The 18,566-nt window shown below is 42.3% G+C and overlaps 1 protein-coding gene across 7 annotated transcripts in view; it reads left to right on the top strand.

Annotated features, from left to right (window-relative positions):
- MARK3 (microtubule affinity regulating kinase 3) overlaps positions 1-18,566 on the top strand; it is a 91,941-nt gene that overhangs the window by 8,124 nt on the left and 65,251 nt on the right. For 4 of the 7 annotated variants that reach the window (XM_028135619.2, XM_008158818.3, XM_028135615.2 and 1 more), the window contains exon 2: positions 7,364-7,555. The exons of 1 other annotated variant lie outside the window; for it this stretch is intronic. In XM_028135619.2, coding sequence (XP_027991420.1) covers positions 7,364-7,555 — 192 coding nt within the window. Of the gene's footprint in view, positions 1-2,015; positions 2,095-7,363; positions 7,556-12,515; positions 12,533-18,566 lie in introns of those variants that run through there. 2 more of the 7 variants (XM_054715713.1, XM_054715714.1) reach the window with 2 other exon arrangements.

Here is an 18,566-nt window from a genome sequence, read left to right as displayed (position 1 = left end):
ACACAGTTTAATATAAAATAGTATCTGTTATCTTTAATTTCAAAGAGAATTCTTGGTGTAGTCAAATTATCTGGAATTTGTTCCCAAGCTGGAGTAAGGGTCAGGGAATGCAGCCTCTTCTGATGACCACTGGGAGAATTAAAACAAATTCACTTGTCTCACATCCACTTTAAACTTTCAAGTTAAACCTGAAGGAGAAAACACATCTCTTCCCTGGGAATCTCCTAGTTTTAATGTTATCTTACACAAGAATTTAAAGTATGTGCTTGGAGTTGGTCTGCAAGGGGTTTGTGCATCTGCACCTGCCTGTATAGTAATTGCGAGGTCACTGGAAGAAGAGAGCTTTTTAGGGGGGAGTCCAACTTTTCCTTTAAGCTAGAGTTTTTTAGCCCTGCATTTTAGCCACCCGAGCTGCTCAGCCATGGTTAGTCTTATATAATCTTATGTAGACTAGATAAGGCATTATTTCTGTTGGTTAAGTGGAATCTTGAAGCATTCATAGTTGCAGCTTGAACAAAGAAGCTATTTTGTATTTCTTACTAGTAGTTAGGCATTTGCTTTGGAGTGGAAGCTAAGTGTTGTGGGGTTTGTATTACGGACATTTTTTTATTTTTATTTTTTATTTTATTGATTTTTATAGAGAGAAAGGGAGAGAGATAGACAGAAACATCCATCAGCTGCCTCCTGCACGCCCCCTACTGGGGATGTGCCCGCAACCAAGGTACGTGCCCTTGACCGGAATCGAACCTGGAACCTTTCAGTTCGCAGGCTGACGCTCTATCCACTGAGCCAAACTGGTTTTGGCTGTATTACAGACATTTTACATGAAAATCTGTATTGGTAGAATTTAATATGAAATTCGAATAAACTGAACCCAAAGGTTTTTATTTCAGAATTTTATGTAACCCTATTTTTTAATACATTATTTTTATTTATTAAAAGCATTTTTTTTTGTAATCCTCATCTGAGGATATTTTTCCACTGATTTTTTATTTTTATTTTTAGGGAGAGTAGAAGAGAGAGAGGCAAAGACAGAAACATCGATGTGAGAGAAACACATCAATTGGTTGCCTCCTGCACAAGCCCTGACCTGGGTCAGGGAGGAGCCTGCAACCGAGGTATGTGTCCTTGACTGGAATCGAACCCGGGACCCTTTGGTCTGCAGGCTGATGCGCTATCCACTTTGCCAAACCTGTTAGGGCCGTTTTTATTGACTTGAGAGAGAGAGAGGGAATACCCTTTGAGGGAGGGGGAAGGATAGAGAGATAGAAACATTGATGAGAGAAACATTGATTGGCTGCCTCCTGTATGCCCTACACTGGGAATTGACCCCACAACCTGGGCATGTGTCCCCACCAGGAATCAAACCAGTGACCTTTTGGTGCATGGGTCGACACTCAACCACTGAGCCACACCAGCTGGGCTATAACCCTATTCTTTATGCAGTCAGTACCTTTATTTTTTTATTTTTTTATTTTTTTTAAATACATTTTATTGATTTTTTATAGAGAGGAAGGGAGAGGGATAGAGTTAGAAACATCGATGAGAGAGAAACATCAATCAGCTGCCTCCTGCATACCCCCCACTGGGGATATGCCCGCAACCAAGGTACATGCCCTTGACTGGAATCGAACCTGGGACCCTTGAGTCCGCAGGCCGATGCTCTATCCCTGAGCCAAACCGGTCAGGGCCAGTCAGTACCTTTATGATTTCATTGACTACGATTGCAGATTCTAGAATGAGAATCCTGGAGAGGAGTAGACCTAGAGCCATTTCCTAACTCAGCCTTCTGTCTTTAGACTTCGTATTCTCCATCCAGAAGAATAATTTAAACTGGAGCAAGCAGCTTTTGTTATTGAACATTTGATGTGTTTTGATGACTTTCTGTTCACAAGCTAACTCCACCTCTTTTCCTTGTTCTCCTTTGCTTGCCTACTCCTTTGCCTAGCCGAGGCCTGCTTGGTATGCCTGCCCATGGTCACGTGTTAGCTGTATTAGTGCAGTGGACTAAAGTTGTTTATGTCTTCTCTTAAAAGAAGGTTGTGATCTAGATGTTAAAGATATTCGATGATAAAGAACCTTCCACATACTATGGTAATGTATTCTGGGTTTTTTTTCTTCTTCTCATTTCTATTAACATAGGTTCTTAGCATTTATTTCCTACTTACTGTATAGTGATTCTCCTTATTATTGCTGTGGAACAAACCACTCCAGAACTTGTAGTGTAAAACAACAACCATCTTATGCGCACAGATTCAGGGATGGATGGCTTATCTCTGTTCCACTGTGTTTGGGACTTCAGTTTGGGGAGATCTTGAAAGGTTAGGGGGGATGTGAACACCTGGGCTGTAAGAGCCACATCCTTGACTGCTTCTTCATTCCCATATCTGGCACCTTGGAAGGTATGGTTAGAAGCTCGGCTCAGCTGGAACTCTAAGCTAGAGTGCTGCATGGGCCTCTCCAGCATGGCGGTCTCAGTGTGCTTGGACTTCTTTTGAGGAGGCTCGGCATCTCAGCAACCAAGACAGAGCTGCCTGCCTTTTCAGAAATCACATAAAATCGGGGGGGGGGGGGGGTGGTAATGGTAAGATATGTACACATATAATACCTCAATAAAAAAAATATATTAAAAAAAAGAAATCACATAAAATCACTTCTGCCGTTTTCTCTTGGTTAAAGCAGTCTCAAACACCCAGATTCAAGCAGAAGGGACATGGACCTTACCTCTTTTTTATTTTTATTGATTTTATTTTTTAAATGTATTTTTATTGATTTCAGAGAGAGTAAGTGAGAGGTAGAGGTAGAGGTAGAGAGAGAGAGAGAGAGAGAGAGAGAGAGAGAGAGGAGAGAGAGAGAGAAACATCAGTGATGAGAGAGAATCATGGATCGGCTGCCTCCTGCACACCCCCTATTAGGGATCGAGCCTGCAACCCAGGCATGTACCTGACGGGTAATCAAACCATGACCTCCTGGTTCATAGGTCACGGCTCAACCAGTGAGCCACACCAGCCGGGCACCTTAGGACTTTTTGAGTGGTAAGTGAGCATTGGCTTCAACTTAAAGTCACAAGTGCATGAGCCCCTAGCAAGAGTCATGTCCTTTGAAGCTTTGAAGCCAGGCATTGAATTCTCTCTGGCTATGAAAGTCCTAGCTGGCATCTTCTTCCAATAAAAGGCAGTTTTGTCTACATTGAAAATCTGTTGTTGAGAGTAGCCACCTTTATTGATTATTTTAACTAGCTGTTCTGGATAATTTGCTGCAGTCTCTATATCACCACTTGCTGCTTTACCTTGCACTTTTATGTTATGAAAGTGGCTTCTTAAACCTCACGAACCAACCTCTGCCAGCTTCACATTTTTCTTCTGCAGCCTCCTCACTTGTCTCAGCCTTCATAGAGTTGAAGAGAATTAGAGCCTTGCTCTGGATTGGGCTTTGGTTTAAAGGAATGTTGTGACTTGTTTGATCTTATATCCATGCCACTAAAACTTTCTCCATATCAGCAGAAAGGTTGTTTTGCTTATGATTCATATGTTCACTGGAGTAGTAGTAGGGCTACTTGAACACAAGTATTGTGATAATGCAATAGTTGATCTGATTATTGGGACAACTCTACTAACTAATGGGGCCAGGTGCATATACTAGTATGTATGTGGAGACACTGGGTAAAGGGATGATTCACATCCCAGGCACAGCAGAGCGGATGGTGTAAGGTTTCATCACTCCTCAGAATGCTGCACAATTTGAAACTATGGGTTGTTTATGTTTTGGAATTTTTAAATTTACTGTGGACCCTGGGTAACTGAAACTGTGGAAAGTGAAACTGGATAAGAGGGACTGCTGTTTTGAGTGGTTACTTTTAATTAAATTTCGTCAGTGGTGGTGTAGAGAATGTCACAGGTTGATCTTGTACCTTGCCAAACTCTCATGAGTTTCAAAGGTATTTTTAATTCTGTTGGTTTGTAGGTAGATATATCATGTACAAATACTGATATTTTTATCTCTCTTCTTTGATCTTACATCTTAAAACTTCCTTTCCTTAAAGTGGTGACCATGACCTCCAGTATTATGTTAAGCAGCTTTTTTTTTTTTTTTTTAAAGCAGCTTTGTCTTATTTCTGATCTTAAATGATTCTAAAGTTTCTCCATTTAGTGTAATATTTGCTGAAGGTTTTTGGTCTCTGATTTTTATCAAATTAAGGAAGTTCTGTTCTAAGATCCTATTTTGCTAAGAGTTTTTTTAAATCACACGTTATTGAATCTTACTGTATATTTTCTGCAGTGAATGAAATAATTGCTTAGCTGCTTTCAAAAGTGAAAACCAATTTGTGAATATCTCTGAGTTACCAAATACTTGGGGAACAGGCCTTTATTGTCACAATTTGGCTTTGTAGATTTTTTTAACACATTGAAAAACCTGCCCATATGTTAAGGAGGTGGCTTGTTATTTTAAGGATTAGAAAGGATGTATGCATGTCTTGTGTTTTATATTGTATAGAAGGGACCAAGCTCTGTTGAGGCATAATTGAAACATAGTGTAAAGTTGTAAACCCTATTTTATGTTCTAAAAATCTTTATTGTTGCCCTAGCCGGGTTTGGCTCAGTGGATAGAATGTCAGCCTGCGGACTGAAGGGTCTCCGGTTCGATTCCGGTCAAGGGCACATGCTGGGGTTGCGGGCTCAGTCCCCAGTGGGGGTGTGCAGGAGGCAGCCAATCAATGATTCTCACCATTGATGTTTCTATTTCTTTCTCCCTCTCCCTTCCTTTCTGAAATCAATTAAAAAATTTTTTTTGAATCTTTGTTGTTGAAAGTACTACATATGTCCCCATTTCCCCCCATTGACTCCTTCTATCCTCCTGCCCCCACAACTCCCCACTCCCCGCCCCCTCCCACGCCTTCACCACACTATTGTTTGTGTCCATAGGTTATGCATATATGCATACAAGTTCTTTGGTTAATTTTTCCCCACCCATTGTAAACTCGATTTCTTAAGTAATCTTACATTTTAACTTGGTACTTTACCAAGATATAAGGGCAAACTTGGAACCATATTTATTATGTTAATGTTGTGTGTATCTAAGGTATATATTCTCATTTGTGCCTTGTGGTTATGATGATTTATATTCTATGGCTGTATATATGGACAAATTTTATAAATATATATATTTATTGGTTTCAGAGAGGAAGGGAGAGGGAGAGAGGGATAGAAACATCAATGATGAGAGAGAATCATTGATCAGCTGCCTCCTGCACACCACCTACTGGGGATGGAACCCACAACCCCGACATGTGCCCTGAACCCTTTATTCCACAGGCCGATGCTCTTATCCACTGAGCCAAACCAGCTAGGGCAGGACAAAATTTTTAAATGAACTAATACATCCTATATAATAAAAGGCTAATATGCAAATTGACCAAATGGTGGAATGACTGGTTGCTATGACAGGCACTGACCACCAGGGGGCAGACGCTCAATGCCGGAGCTGCCCCCTGGTGGTCTGTGTGCTCCCACAGGGGGAGTGCAGCTCAGCCAGAAGACCTGAGCCAGGCTCATGGCTGGCAAGCGCAGTGGTGGTGGCGGGAGCCTCTCCCACTTCCACAGCAATGCTAAGGATGTCCGACTGCTGGCTTAGGCCTGCTCCCCCGCCATTAGTCGGACATCCCCTGAGGGCTCCCGGACTGCAAGAGGGCGCAGGCCAGGCTGAGGGGACCCCCCCACCCCGAGTGCATGAATTTTGTGCACCAGGCCTCTAGTATAACATAAAATGAGTGCATTTCCCATTCATTTTCTTTTTCTTTTTTAAATATATTTCATTGATATTTTTAAAGAGAGGAAGGGAGAGGGATAGAGAGTTAGAAACATTGATGGGAGAGAAACATCAATCAGCTGCCTCCTGCACACCTCCTACTGGGGATGTGCCCGCGACCAAGGTACATGCCCTTTACCGGAATCGAACCTGGGACCATTCAGTCCGCAGGCTGATGCTTTATCCACTGAGCCAAACCGGTTAGGGCCCATTCATTTTCTTATTGCTTCTTACATTTGTATTGATATGAACCTGGATCCTGTAAGTAGTGCTTTGGCTGAAAGTAACAAAACCTAACCTAATAGGGGTTTGTTTTTCTCACAAAAGAAATCTAGGCAGCTTCTAATCTTCGGTTCAGCAGTTCAGTAACATTGGATCTGGTGGTTTTAGAAAACATTTTTGTCTTTTCTTTCCCAGAACCTCTCACTATTGAGAACTGGCTAGAACTAAGCCATATGTTACCTCTAGCTGCAGGGAAGTTTGGGAAAACAAGTATTTAGCTGGTCATGTTGCCTCCCCAAATATACCCAGCTTCTCTTAGAAAGGAAGGAGGAAGGAATGGATATTGAGTAGGTAACTACAGTGTTTGATTTTTTTCCTAATAATGGCAATTTAAAAGTTTTGCATTAAAGAGAAGTTTTAGTTTGAAATGAATACTTTACAAATTTGTTAATCCCGTTTTTGGCTTGATTCTGCATTTTAGTAGCAGGGTACATATTCTAGTTTTCTTGGTAGATGAAATGGTTATCGGCTCCATTCCATGGGAGGGAGAAGGATCAGGACTCCTTTACCTTTAAGAATTAAATTCATCGGCTCAGTACCTGTTATGTGATTGGTGCTGCCACAAAATGTTATAAAATGACTACCGAAGAATTATGTAACATTTTTGTGTCCTTGCTTTGATTATTGGCTCCTTAGGGAGAAAAAAAATTCATGTATGAAATAATTGACTAATGGTACAAGAATTCAAAATTATTTGTTAAAATGTTTAGTGGCATATTTTAGTTGTTGCTTTAATCTTTTCTTTGATCAACAAGACCTCATTTATAAATAGGCTATTTTCCCTACATTCTTATTTGGAAATTAGAATCCTTTTTGTTACAGGAACATTGTTACAAATTGCTTAGATTTTTAACTAGTTTATAAACTTTTGTTTTACCTAAGACATATGTATAATACAAATATAGACATGTGGCCCTAGCTGGTTTGGCTCAGTGGATAGAGCGTTGGCCTGCAGAATGAAGGGTCCCAGGTTCGATTCCAGTCAAGGGCACATGCCTGGGTTGCAGGCTCGATCCCCAGTAGGGGGCGTGCAGGAGGCAGCCGATCAATGATTCTCTCTCATTGATGTTTCTATCTCTCTCTCTCCTCTCTGAAATCAATAAAAATGTAAAAACAACAACATAGACACGTGGGAAAATTTCTTCAAAGTGGTATATGCATTAGGATTAAAATTAAAGTAGTAATGTTTTGTTTCTTCAGCTAGAGGCATTTACAACTTGGTAGGTAACTGTGTGTTCCCCTATTCTTACCTTTGTTTGTGTATATTGTATTGTAGCACACGTCACATGGAGATGGTCGGCAAGAAGTGACCTCCCGCACCGGGCGCTCTGGAGCTCGGTGTAGAAACTCTATAGCTTCCTGTGCAGACGAACAGCCTCACATCGGAAACTACAGACTGTTGAAAACAATCGGCAAAGGGAATTTTGCAAAAGTGAAATTGGCAAGACACATCCTTACAGGCAGAGAGGTAAATGAGATTATGCTTAATTTCTGTTACACTTGCTCTGATTAGTTCCACATGAGAGAAAGAGGAAGAGAGCAGATAGATTTGGGCTCCTTTCTAAGCTAATTAAACAATTTTTTTAAAGAACAAGAAACATTATCTGGGAATTCTTTTGCTTTCCCATTTCTTTAGATGGTAGTATATAGTATATTGATTGTTTAATCTTTCGCCTTTAAAAATGGGTAGTGTTTTGTTCTTTTTTAGTAATATCTGCCACATAGTAAAAATAGTTTTAAATGTCATGTAAAGTAAACACATGATACTTGCAAATCAATAGTGCTGTTTTGTTATAAATTTATCCTCAAGAAGTTGCTTCATCTTCCCTAATACTTTCCTCATAGCTTATGTTTGATGGGCTGTGGTGGAGGAAGGCATGTGCTTTCCTGCCTGGTGTGATATCAGCTTTCTGCTCAACCACTTTGCATATTTATCAAAAATACTTCTATCAGAACTACTAAATTAACTCCCTCCTCACTTTCTATCCTGCCTTCCTGATCACCCCTAACCCCTCTGCCTGCCTGATCACCCCTAACTACTCACCTGCCTGATCACCCCTAACCAATCTGCCTGCCTGGCTGATCACCCCTAACCGCCTCTGCCTTTGCCCCCGCCGCGGTGGCGGCTTCGTCTGGAAGGACGCCCGGAATGACGTCCGGAAGGTCGTTCAGCTGTCTGGTCTAGTTAGCATATTATGCTTTTATTATTATAGATAACTCTCTGCACCCTTGTTAAGAGTGTTTTTGTAGGATAAATTCCTAGGAGTGGAAATCCTGGGTCAAAGGGGATTAATGTTTAGCATTGTAGTAGGTGTTTGGTTTTGAGAAAATGCCATATTATTTTATTAACCTACCAAAATGAATAAGGGTGTTTATTTTTCTACACTCTTGCTAACACTGGTTATTATTTTTGTCTATAGGAAGGTGGTGAGATCAATGTGTTATGGGGAGCTCTTCTTGTCCCCACCAGTTGCTGGTGGGAGTGGGTTCTTGCGTTATCATAAGAAAAGGAATTTTCTGAGATTCACACCAGAGAATGAGATAATGCGGAAAGCTTTGTTTCTGTGGAATTGCACCCCTACGTTTCCAAGGTCCCATTTCCCTCGGTCCCACCACGGAAGAAGTGTAGCTGTGACTTCAGCAGAGCTAGGGTTAAAGCCGTTGCCCAGAGTTTCCATCCCGTATTGGGACAGTCCAATCCAACTTCACGCTAGCTTGGTTTGTGTTCCGTACTGTAGCTCATCAGTTCAGTGCGTGTAGGATCCATCCTCAGGGCCACATGGCTATGGAGGGGACATGGGCGAATGCAAGGAAGCAGGAACAAAGCCAAATGAGCCAGACAGCCAAGAGATCGCCAAGAGCCAAGAAGAGCGAGAATTTCTTTTATTTTGGGATTATGTATCCCCAGATTTTCACAGACCTCCATTGGCCCTGCCCACTCTAGCCAGTGGTCTCTGTTCCCAGGCTTGACTGACAGACACCTTCCCTGCGTCACCCTGACTCTACTGCACATGCATCCATCTTCCTTTTGTCCAGTCCCTTCCCCCAGTGATCTAGGGAAAGTGACCCATGGTTCCCTGGGGAGTGTGAAATTGCAGCTTCCTCCAAAATGGCCATGCTTACAATGTCTGCTCCCGCTTCTGCTCCTTTCCTGTTATTATTATGACTAGCTAATTACAAAGGTATCAAATGGAGTATAGCTCCTGGTGATTTCAGCATCCTAGAGCAAGTAAGTGGGAAAGGGAGATGGTGATTAGAGCGTGAAAAACTAAAAATTAAGATCACAAAGGGTTTTCAGATATTGGTAGTTCCAAAGACTAGAGTATAGCAACGTAAGTGGCTAATTTATGTGACTTTTTGTTTGTTTCTAGAAACTTTTTAGACTCTTCTCATTTATCCTTGCTATTCAGGAATTTCACAGGGAGGTGCCAAGGAGTTGGTCTTCATTCATTGTTCTTGGTGCTCGTAGGACCCTTCCAATGGAGAGATTCTTGTTTTCCACTTCTGGAGAGTTGTCTCATTTAAAAATCTTCATTTTGGAATTGTAATTAACAAGAGACTGGAACTCTTGATTTTTGTTGTTATTTGATCTGTTTTCCATTCTGTGTTTTTATTTTACTTTCTAGGAGATGTCTTTAATTTTATCATCCAGTCTTACATGATCATATCCATGCCTCCCTCTTATCCCAGCTTTCTTGTTCTCTGATTATTTGTCTTCATAGCATCCGGTTCTAACTCCCTGAGTGTTGTGACAGATTTATTCTCTCTCTCTCTCTCTCTCTCTCTCTCTCTCTCTCAGAGATAGATTTTGCTCCCTGCATTGTTGCTCTTTTTTCTGGGCTTATTTCTTGGTGTCTCTCTTACATACAGACACTTTCTTTGTAATCTGTGACTCTCTGGTTGTCTGTCTGTATTGGCATGTGTAGGTTTATGTTTGCCCACAAAGCTTTCCTGTCGGGAGTTGTTTAATGCTGTTATTGGAGGACCCCAGGTTCATTAACGAGCCTTTGGCTCTCTCCTCTGGGAACATTCAGTTTCTCTAGATAAGACTCTTCATGTACTTCAGCTGCATCTGTCACGTGCGTGTGGGTTCTGGGTCATTGAAAGCAAAAATGCTTTCCTGGATGAGCTTATCAATTATAAACTTCAAGGATAATACTGATTATAATAAAGCCCCTGTATTTCTTGGGAGGGAGGGAGGGAGGGAGGGAGGGAGGGATCCTATATTCTGCTTGGAAGGAGCTGGTGGTCCCACCCGTAAGTGGCAGTGTGACACTTCATTCCGCCTTTTTCATCTCCTCGCTCCTGTTCTCTGCTGGGACCTTGAGTCCAGAGCCTTGTTATCTTTTCCACAGAGTGCAATTCTAGCCTCTTAAGAACCGGTAGTTATTGATTGGTTTGGGGAGCAGCAGCCATTCTGGATATAGACTTTTGACCTTGGAATTAGCTCATCAGCTCCCACATCTCCTTTGGTTCCCCAGGACCTCCAAGTCTGTAACCCTTTCCGAGTTGTGCTGGCAGATCACATTGTTTCTGGCTATTCGTTTCTTCTGCGGTCTCTTTCAGAAAATTATTGAAGTATCTTTCCTACTGTTGCCTTCTCAACTTATTACTGTGCTTTTTTATGCTATCTGCCTTTACTGTCTGTCCTCCACATTTAACTGCAAGTGTCCTGTTTTCTACCCTAGAGGAGGCACCAGAGTGGGTGAGAGGAAGGATTAGAACTTGAACCTCACTTACCTTTGGCCTCTTAGTGCTCAATAAGTATTTGTTGTTGATTCTAAGAATGATAAAATTATAATTCTTCATCCTGGGATGTCTGAACTTCTTGAGATTTTACATAAATGGCTATACATTTTATTTTATATTTTTGTTAATCCTCACCCAAGGATATTTTTCCATTGACTTTTAGAGAGAGTGGAAGGGAGAGGGAGAGACAGAGAGAGAAACATTGATGTGAGAGAGACACATTGGTTGCCTCCTGCACATACCCTGACCAGGGTGCACCCTGACCAGGGTCGGGGATCGAGCCTGCAACCGAAGTATGTGCTCTTGATCGGAATCGAACCCGGGACCTTTCATTCTGCATGCTGACGCTCTATCCGGTGAGCCAAACCATTTAGGGCAGTGGTCGGCAAATCGTGGCTCTTTGGCCCCTTGAGTGTTCTAATGCCACTTCTTCAAAATAGACTCGCCCAGGCAGAAAACCGACTTCTGCGCGTGGGCCATGAAGTTTTAATCGCATTGAACGTGCGCGCCCACACGTGGTATTTTGTGGAAGAGCCACACTCAAGGGGCCAAAGAGCCGCATGTGGCTCGCGAGCCGCGGTTTGCCAACCACTGATCTAGGGTAATAGTTATACATTTTAGTCACAACAATTTTTTTAGTGTGTGAAGAATACATTAGCTTTAGAGAAAGTTTGGAGATTTGAGAGGGAAAAAATCCCAGTCATAATACCCTGAATATCATTGTTACCTTTGTGTATTCTCCATATTTATATGTATGTTTTCTCAACATACCTACTTTGGGTCACAATTTTGTATCCTGGCTTTCCCCCTCACAATTTTATTGCTGCATAACCACTAAAACTAAATGTCAGTGGTCTTGTGCAGCTCCATTGATTAACAACAGTTCTCAAACTTTTTCTGTTGTTGTTAATCCTCACCTGAGAATAATTTTTCCATTAATTTTTAGAGAGAGTGGAAGGGAGAGGGAGAGACAGAGAGAGAGAAACATTGATGTGAGAGAGACACATTGATTGGTTGCCTCCCACACCGCTCTGACTGAGGTACATGCCCTTGACTGGAATTGAACCCAAGACCTTTCAGTCCGTGGGCCAACACTCTTAACCATTGAGCCAAACTGGCTAGGGCTGCTCAGAATTCCTTTAAATTTTTTAAATTGAGGGCTCTCACCCTGGCCAGGTGGCTCAGTTGATTGCGGGTTCGATCCATGGTTGAGGCGTGTACAGGAGGCAACCAGTCAATGTTTCTCTCTCTCTGTCTCTTTTTCCCTCCCCCTCCCCCACTTCTCTCTCTAAAAATCAATAAAAATATATCTGCAGGTGAAGAATTAAAAAAATGGAGAACTTGTTTATATGGGTTATATTTATTGATACTGCAGTAGAAGTTAACACTAAGGAACTTAAAATATATATTAATTCATTTAAAATAACCTATTACATATTAATGTAAGTAATGTATTTTTGTGAAAAATGACTCTTTTTCAAAACAAATTATTGAGAAGAGTAACACTTTTAATTATTTGCAAGTCTCTTTAATGTCTGCTTAATAGAAGTTTGCTAGGTTTTCATATCTGCTTCTGCATTCAAACTACTTCAGTATGTTGTTTTGGTTAAAGTGTGTGAAGAAACCTGACCTCCCACAGACAGACACGTGGCTGGAAAAGAGAGGATTGTTCTAATACCCTTTCAAGTGCTCGCAGGTATTATTCTCTGTCTATTGAAACTCAACAAGTAGTAATTTCTTGGGGTGGGGAGGGCAGTGCTTAATCGAATGTTTATTCAAAACAACTATAGTGATTGACAAAAAAGAATTACTACCCAGAATAGTTTGCTTCATTTGGAAGTTAACAGTGGCAGAGTCAGAAGGGGGCAGAGGGTGGAAGAGCCTTAGTGTTCTGATGGCAGATGTGACTGAAAAGCATAAGGACAGTTGGTGGTAGTGCATTTAGTACAACCCGGAGGTCAGGACTTTACAGTTCACATGCAGAAAAAGAAAAACTCACATAAACACAATTCCTACAAATTGACAATCTCTCAATTACACAATTGTGACACTTTTAAAAATTGTGGTAAAAATATATAAAATTTACCATTTTAACAATTTTTATGAGTACAGGTCAGTGGCATTAAGTACATTCGCATTGTCATGCAACTACCATCATTATCTGTCTCCAGAACAGATAAAGTTGATCTCTTTATTCACAAATTCCATATTTGCAAACTCACCCACTACCTGACATGTCTTTGTAGTCCCCAGATCAGTACTGAGTGCTTTTGCAGCCATTTACAGATGTACACAGAGCAGTGAAATGTTTCAACTGCTGGGTGTGCATTCCCCAGTCGAGGTCAACTAGGTGACACTCTGCTTTGTTTCAGCTTCATACTCTACACAAATGCCCTTTCTGTGGTCTGTTTAGTCCATTTTTTTTCACATTTTTGTTCTTTTTGTTGATGATTTTGCCATTTAAAAAAAATAATACATATATATATATATTTTCAATAATAATATATATATTGATTTCAGAGAGGAAGGGAGAGGGAAAAAGAGATAGAAACATCAGTGATGAGAGAGAATCATTGGTGGGCTGTCTCCTGTACACCCCCTACTGGAGATCCAGCCTGCAAACCAGGCATGTACTCTTGACTGGAATCCAACCCAGGACCCATCAGTCCGCAGGCCAACACGCTATCCACTGAGGCAAACCAGCTAGGGCTGATTTTGCTGTTTAAAATGCCCCCCAAGTGTAGGGCTGAAGTACCAGCTAGAGTGCAAGTCTATTAAGGGGTCCTAAATAGAAAACACACGTAAAACAAAGTTATGTGTTGATCAGTTGATGAAAATATGCTAAGGGCTCACAGGAACCTAGTCCTCCCTGTATGTCCCCAAGGAACAATGGTTCAATATTTGCTAATTCAGTGTCCACAGTGATTTCATAGACTAGAGGCCCAGTGCATGAAATTCATGCACGGGTAGGGTCCCTAGGCCTGGGCTGTGATGAGGGCCGATCGGGGCCTGCCTTTGTTCCGAGCCAACCCTTGGTGGTCAGCACATGTCATAGCGATCGATCAGACTCCCGGTTGAGATTCTGAGAGGACACTTTGCATATTAGCCTTTTATATAAATAGAAGATTATATCCATGAATAGCGAGAATCAGCTGCGCCTCTCCCTCCTTCCCTCCCTCCCCCTCTCCTTCCCTCCCTCCCTCTCTCTCTCTCTCTCTCTCTCTCTCTCTCTTCTCTCTCTCTCTCTCTCTCAAAGAAGAGGCTTAATTATTGCTGGTGTTTTCCTCTAACAACGGATACATATAGAAAGGATAGCCCTAGCCTTTTTTGGCTCAGTGGATAGAGCATCAGTCTACGGACTGAAGGGTCCCTGGTTCAAGTACGGTCAAGGGCACATGCCTGGGTTGCGGGCTTAATCCCCAGTAGGGGGCATGCAGGAGGCAGCCAATCACAGATTCTCTCTCATTATTGATGTTTCTCTCTCCCTTCCTCTCTGACATCAATAAAAAAAATATATATTTTTAAAAAGGGTAGAAAAATTACAGGTGTTCCTCAAATGTTTGATGGTTTTTTGTTCTCGGTTAATGTTTTCAAGAGTGGAGCACTGCCCTGGCTGGTATGCTCAGTGGTTAAAGATTGGCTTGTGCACCACAGGGTCTCAGGTTCAGTTACCGGTCCAGGGCACAGTCAAGGGCGTGCACCTGGGTTGCAGGTTTGATCCCTATCGGTACGTGCGGAAGGCAACCAATCAATGTGTTTCTCTCACATTGATGTCTCTCCCTCCCTCTCCCTCCCTCTCTCTCTCTCTCTCTCTCTCAGTCTCTCTCTCTCTCATTCTCCCCTCCCCCTTCCACTCCCTCATTAACCCCCCTTCCTCCCCCGCCCTTCCACTCTTTCTAAAAATCAATGGAAAAAATATCCTCAGATGAGGATTAACAAAACAACAACTACAACAACAAAAAGAGTGGAGCTCTAAGAAGCACAATTGAGAGCTCTCTGCATTGGTTGAGCTGTGTGGAGGGTGCCCAGCTTAACTTTGTGGTAGCTAGGAAGAAAGTTGGCCTGTACACCGGTACCTTCCACCACACAGCACAGCGTTACTTTCTCGGTCAGTTACGCTTTTCCTGTATTGTACCCTCTGTGAGCACTCTAGGTTTGTGTGCGCTCTGCTACATGTGCCTCTGATTTTTAGCTCCCAGAAATGGCTTAAAGTTGCTAGTCTGCTAATGGCTCCTCTCCCATTCTCTTTGTCATTCTTTGTTGTTCTGTCTTTATTCTTTAATTGGGCTGTCAGGTAGAACAGAGAAATGTATGTGATCAGTATGTCATCTTTAACCAAATGTCCTCATTATGGTTATAAAAGAACTTTTCATTTAGTTATTTTTATTTGTTATAAATTATGTACTTTAGAGTCACAGCTTGTTGAAAAAAATAATGTCCCCTGTACCCTCCCCCATTTCCTAATTTTCCAAGGCAGCCACTTTTAGTCTTTCTTTTTAAACTGATTCTTTCATTTTAATTTTATATCTTTAATAGTATGCTTTTACTAATTATTTTTCAGTTTTAAAATTAAAAATCTATTATCGATTTTTTTGTTAAGGTTTTAAAAGTCATCATTGACTTTTTTGTTGTTGTTAATCCTCACCAAAGGATTTAAAAAAAATAGATTTTTATTGATTTCAGAGAGGAAAAAAGAGAGAGAAACATCAATGATGAGAATCATTGATCGGCTGCCTCCTGCACACCCCCCACTGGGGATCAATCCCGCAACCCGGGCATGTGCTCCTGACTGGAATCGAACCAGGGACCCTTCAGTCCGAAGGCCAATGCTCTATCCACTGAGCCAAACCAGCTAGGGCGGATTTTTGTTTTTTTAATATATATTTTTGTTGATTTCAGAGAGGAAGGAGAGGAAGAGAGAGATAAAACGATCATTGATGAGAGAGAATCATGGATTAGCTGCCTCCTGCACGCCCCACACTGGGGATCGAGCCCCCAACCTGGGCATATGCCCTGACTGGGAATCGAACTGTGACCTCCAGGTTCATAGTTTGACGCTCAACCACTGATCCAAGCCAGCCTGGCCACCCAAGGATATTTTTGTTCCATTGCTTTTCAGAGAGGGAAGGGAGGGAGGAGGAAAGGAGAGGGAAAGGAAGACGGGGAGGGAAAGGGAAGCATCGAAGTGAGAGAGAGACACAGATTGGTTGCCTCATGCACATGCCCCGACTGGGGGCGGGGAGTGAACCTGCAACCCAGGTACTTGCCCTTGACCAGGAATCAAACCTGTGACTGTTTGATGCACAGGCTGATGCTCTAATCACTGGGCAACACAGGGAGGGCAGTTATTACTGACTTTTTAAAAAATAAAGTCTCTATTGAAATATAAAACATCTTAGAAAGGTGCTTAAATCGTAAGCGCACAGCTTGATGAAATAGCACAAAGTAATCTTGTTTGTGTCATCCTGATCCAAAATATACTAAGGGCAAAAATATGCTATGACTTGAACCCCAGCAGCCTTCCTTCTACCTCCTCCTCATCTTTTCACTATTCTTCCTCCCCAAGGTAATAGCTGTCCTGACTTCTACCACCAGAGAGGATGATTTGCTTTTTTAACATTATACTAATGGGTCCTAACCGGTTTGGCTCAGTGGATAGAGTGTCGGCCTACGGACTGAAGGGTCCCAGGTTCGATTCCCATCAAGGGCATGTACCTTGGTTGAGGGCACATCCCCAGTAGTAGCTGTGCAGGAGGCAGCTGATCAATGTTTCTCTCTCATCGATGTTTCTAACTCTCTATCCCTCTCACTTCCTCTCTGTAAAAAAATCAATAAAAACAAACAAAAAAACATTATACTAATGGAATCATACAGTATATCATTTTGTGTCTGTCACTTTTACTCCACTTTATGCTTGTGACATGCTTCCATGTTGTGTATTGATAGGCTTTACATTGGATTTTATTTGGTAGTCGCCTGTTCTAGTTGTTTGGCTTGGTCTTTATGCTGTGGACTGAATTGTTCCCCAAAACTCCTATGTTAAAGCCTTAACCCCAGTGTGGCAGTTTTGGAGAATGGGCCTTTGTAGAAGTGATTAGGTTAACCTGATTACAGGTTGTTATGGTAGAGCCCTGATCCAATCGGGTTTGTGTCCTTATAAGAGGACCCACTGGAGAGCTTGCTCTCTCTCTCCGCCACGTGAGGACACATGGAGAAAGCGGCCATGTGCAAGCCAAGAGGAGCATCCCCAGCAGGAACTGGTCATGCTGGCACCCTGAGCTCAGCGTCCCCGCCTCCCAGACTGGGAAGTACATTTCCACGGGGAAGCTACCTGCTCCGTAGTGTTTTTATGGCCGCCCAGGCTGAGGTGTGTGTAGTCCTTCCAGGCTACTGTGTCTTGAAGGACTTGGGTTTTTTGTCGTGCTCTTTAGTGGTGGTGGCTGCTTTAACGCCTGTTTGGAGCTGTCTGGGAGGATCTTTGACCAGTAGTGAATTGACAGGGTTTTTCTCCAGGGGTGTGTGCTATGGGTTTGTTGGGCTCTTTTGGTTTAGGAATGTTGGGGGTAAGTCCTTGTTGTGCATGAGCTTATTTCTGTTGTGTAATTTTCCACTGTGTGTCTGGCATCAGGGTGAATCAGTGGAATTTCCAGAACTTCACACACGTGGCAGGGAGTCTCCTCTTCCTCATGTAGTGAGCTCCTTTTTGCTGTGCGCCACTCCCCACCCCACCCCCACCCCCCGAAAAACCATCTCCACAACCTTGGGAATGAGTGGATGCTCTTTTCTCCAGTCTCCATCTTTCTGAGCAGCGATGCACCACAGTTGCCTCCTGTTTTGGTGACCTCAAGGGCTGAGCTGTTCTATGGGCCCCAGCTCTGGGCCAAGGTTATTTTGGTAGTTGAGCCATCCCAACAGGGAGCTGAAAGGAAGAGGGGATTAGGAGCTTCCTCCTGAGGCTTCAGTCTCTCTCTCTCTCTCTCTCTCTCTCTCTCTCTCTCTCTCTCTCTCTCTCTCTCTCTCTCACACACACACACACACACACACACACACACACACACACACACACACACACACAGTGTTTCACATTGAGGACACTTGCTTTTGATAAAATGACCAGTTTGATTTAATCAAATGCAAAATATTTGAGCTCCTGTTTAGGTATTATTTGAATAGCACTACTTGAAAATGAAACTGTGTAAGAACAGAATCAGAGTAGAATCTTTGGTGGATATTGAACAGAACCAGAAGAAACCAGTGATCAAAAGTCCAGTCATGGGAAGAAGCCAGATCTCAGAAGATCTCTCCCTCCTTTACTCCCTCCTTTTCTCTGTCTCTGAAATCAATAAACATATCCTCGGGTGAGGATTAAAAAAAATACACATAGCAAAATTTACAATCTTAACCCTTTTTAAGTGGTATATTTCAGTGGAATTAAATAGGTTCATAATGTTGCATAATCATCACTGTCACCACCATCTAATCTCCAGAACTTGTAAACCTGAAACTCTGTCTTCATTCCCCCTCCCCCTGCTCCTGGTACCCGCCACCTACTTTCTGTCTCTACGATTTTCAATACTCTGGGTATCTCATATGAGTGGAGTCATACTGTATTTGTCCTTTTGTGACTTGACTACTTCACTTAGCATAATGTCCTCAAAGTTCCATTGATGTTCTAGCATCTGCCAGGATTTTCTTCCTCTTTAAGGCTGAGTAATATTCCATTGTGTGGA

Source organism: Eptesicus fuscus, chromosome 5, assembly GCF_027574615.1.
Source record: "Eptesicus fuscus isolate TK198812 chromosome 5, DD_ASM_mEF_20220401, whole genome shotgun sequence".
Classification (NCBI taxonomy): domain Eukaryota; kingdom Metazoa; phylum Chordata; class Mammalia; order Chiroptera; family Vespertilionidae; genus Eptesicus; species Eptesicus fuscus.
The sequence above is the reverse complement of the archived record's forward strand: the minus strand, read 5'-3'. Positions and strand labels throughout refer to the sequence as shown.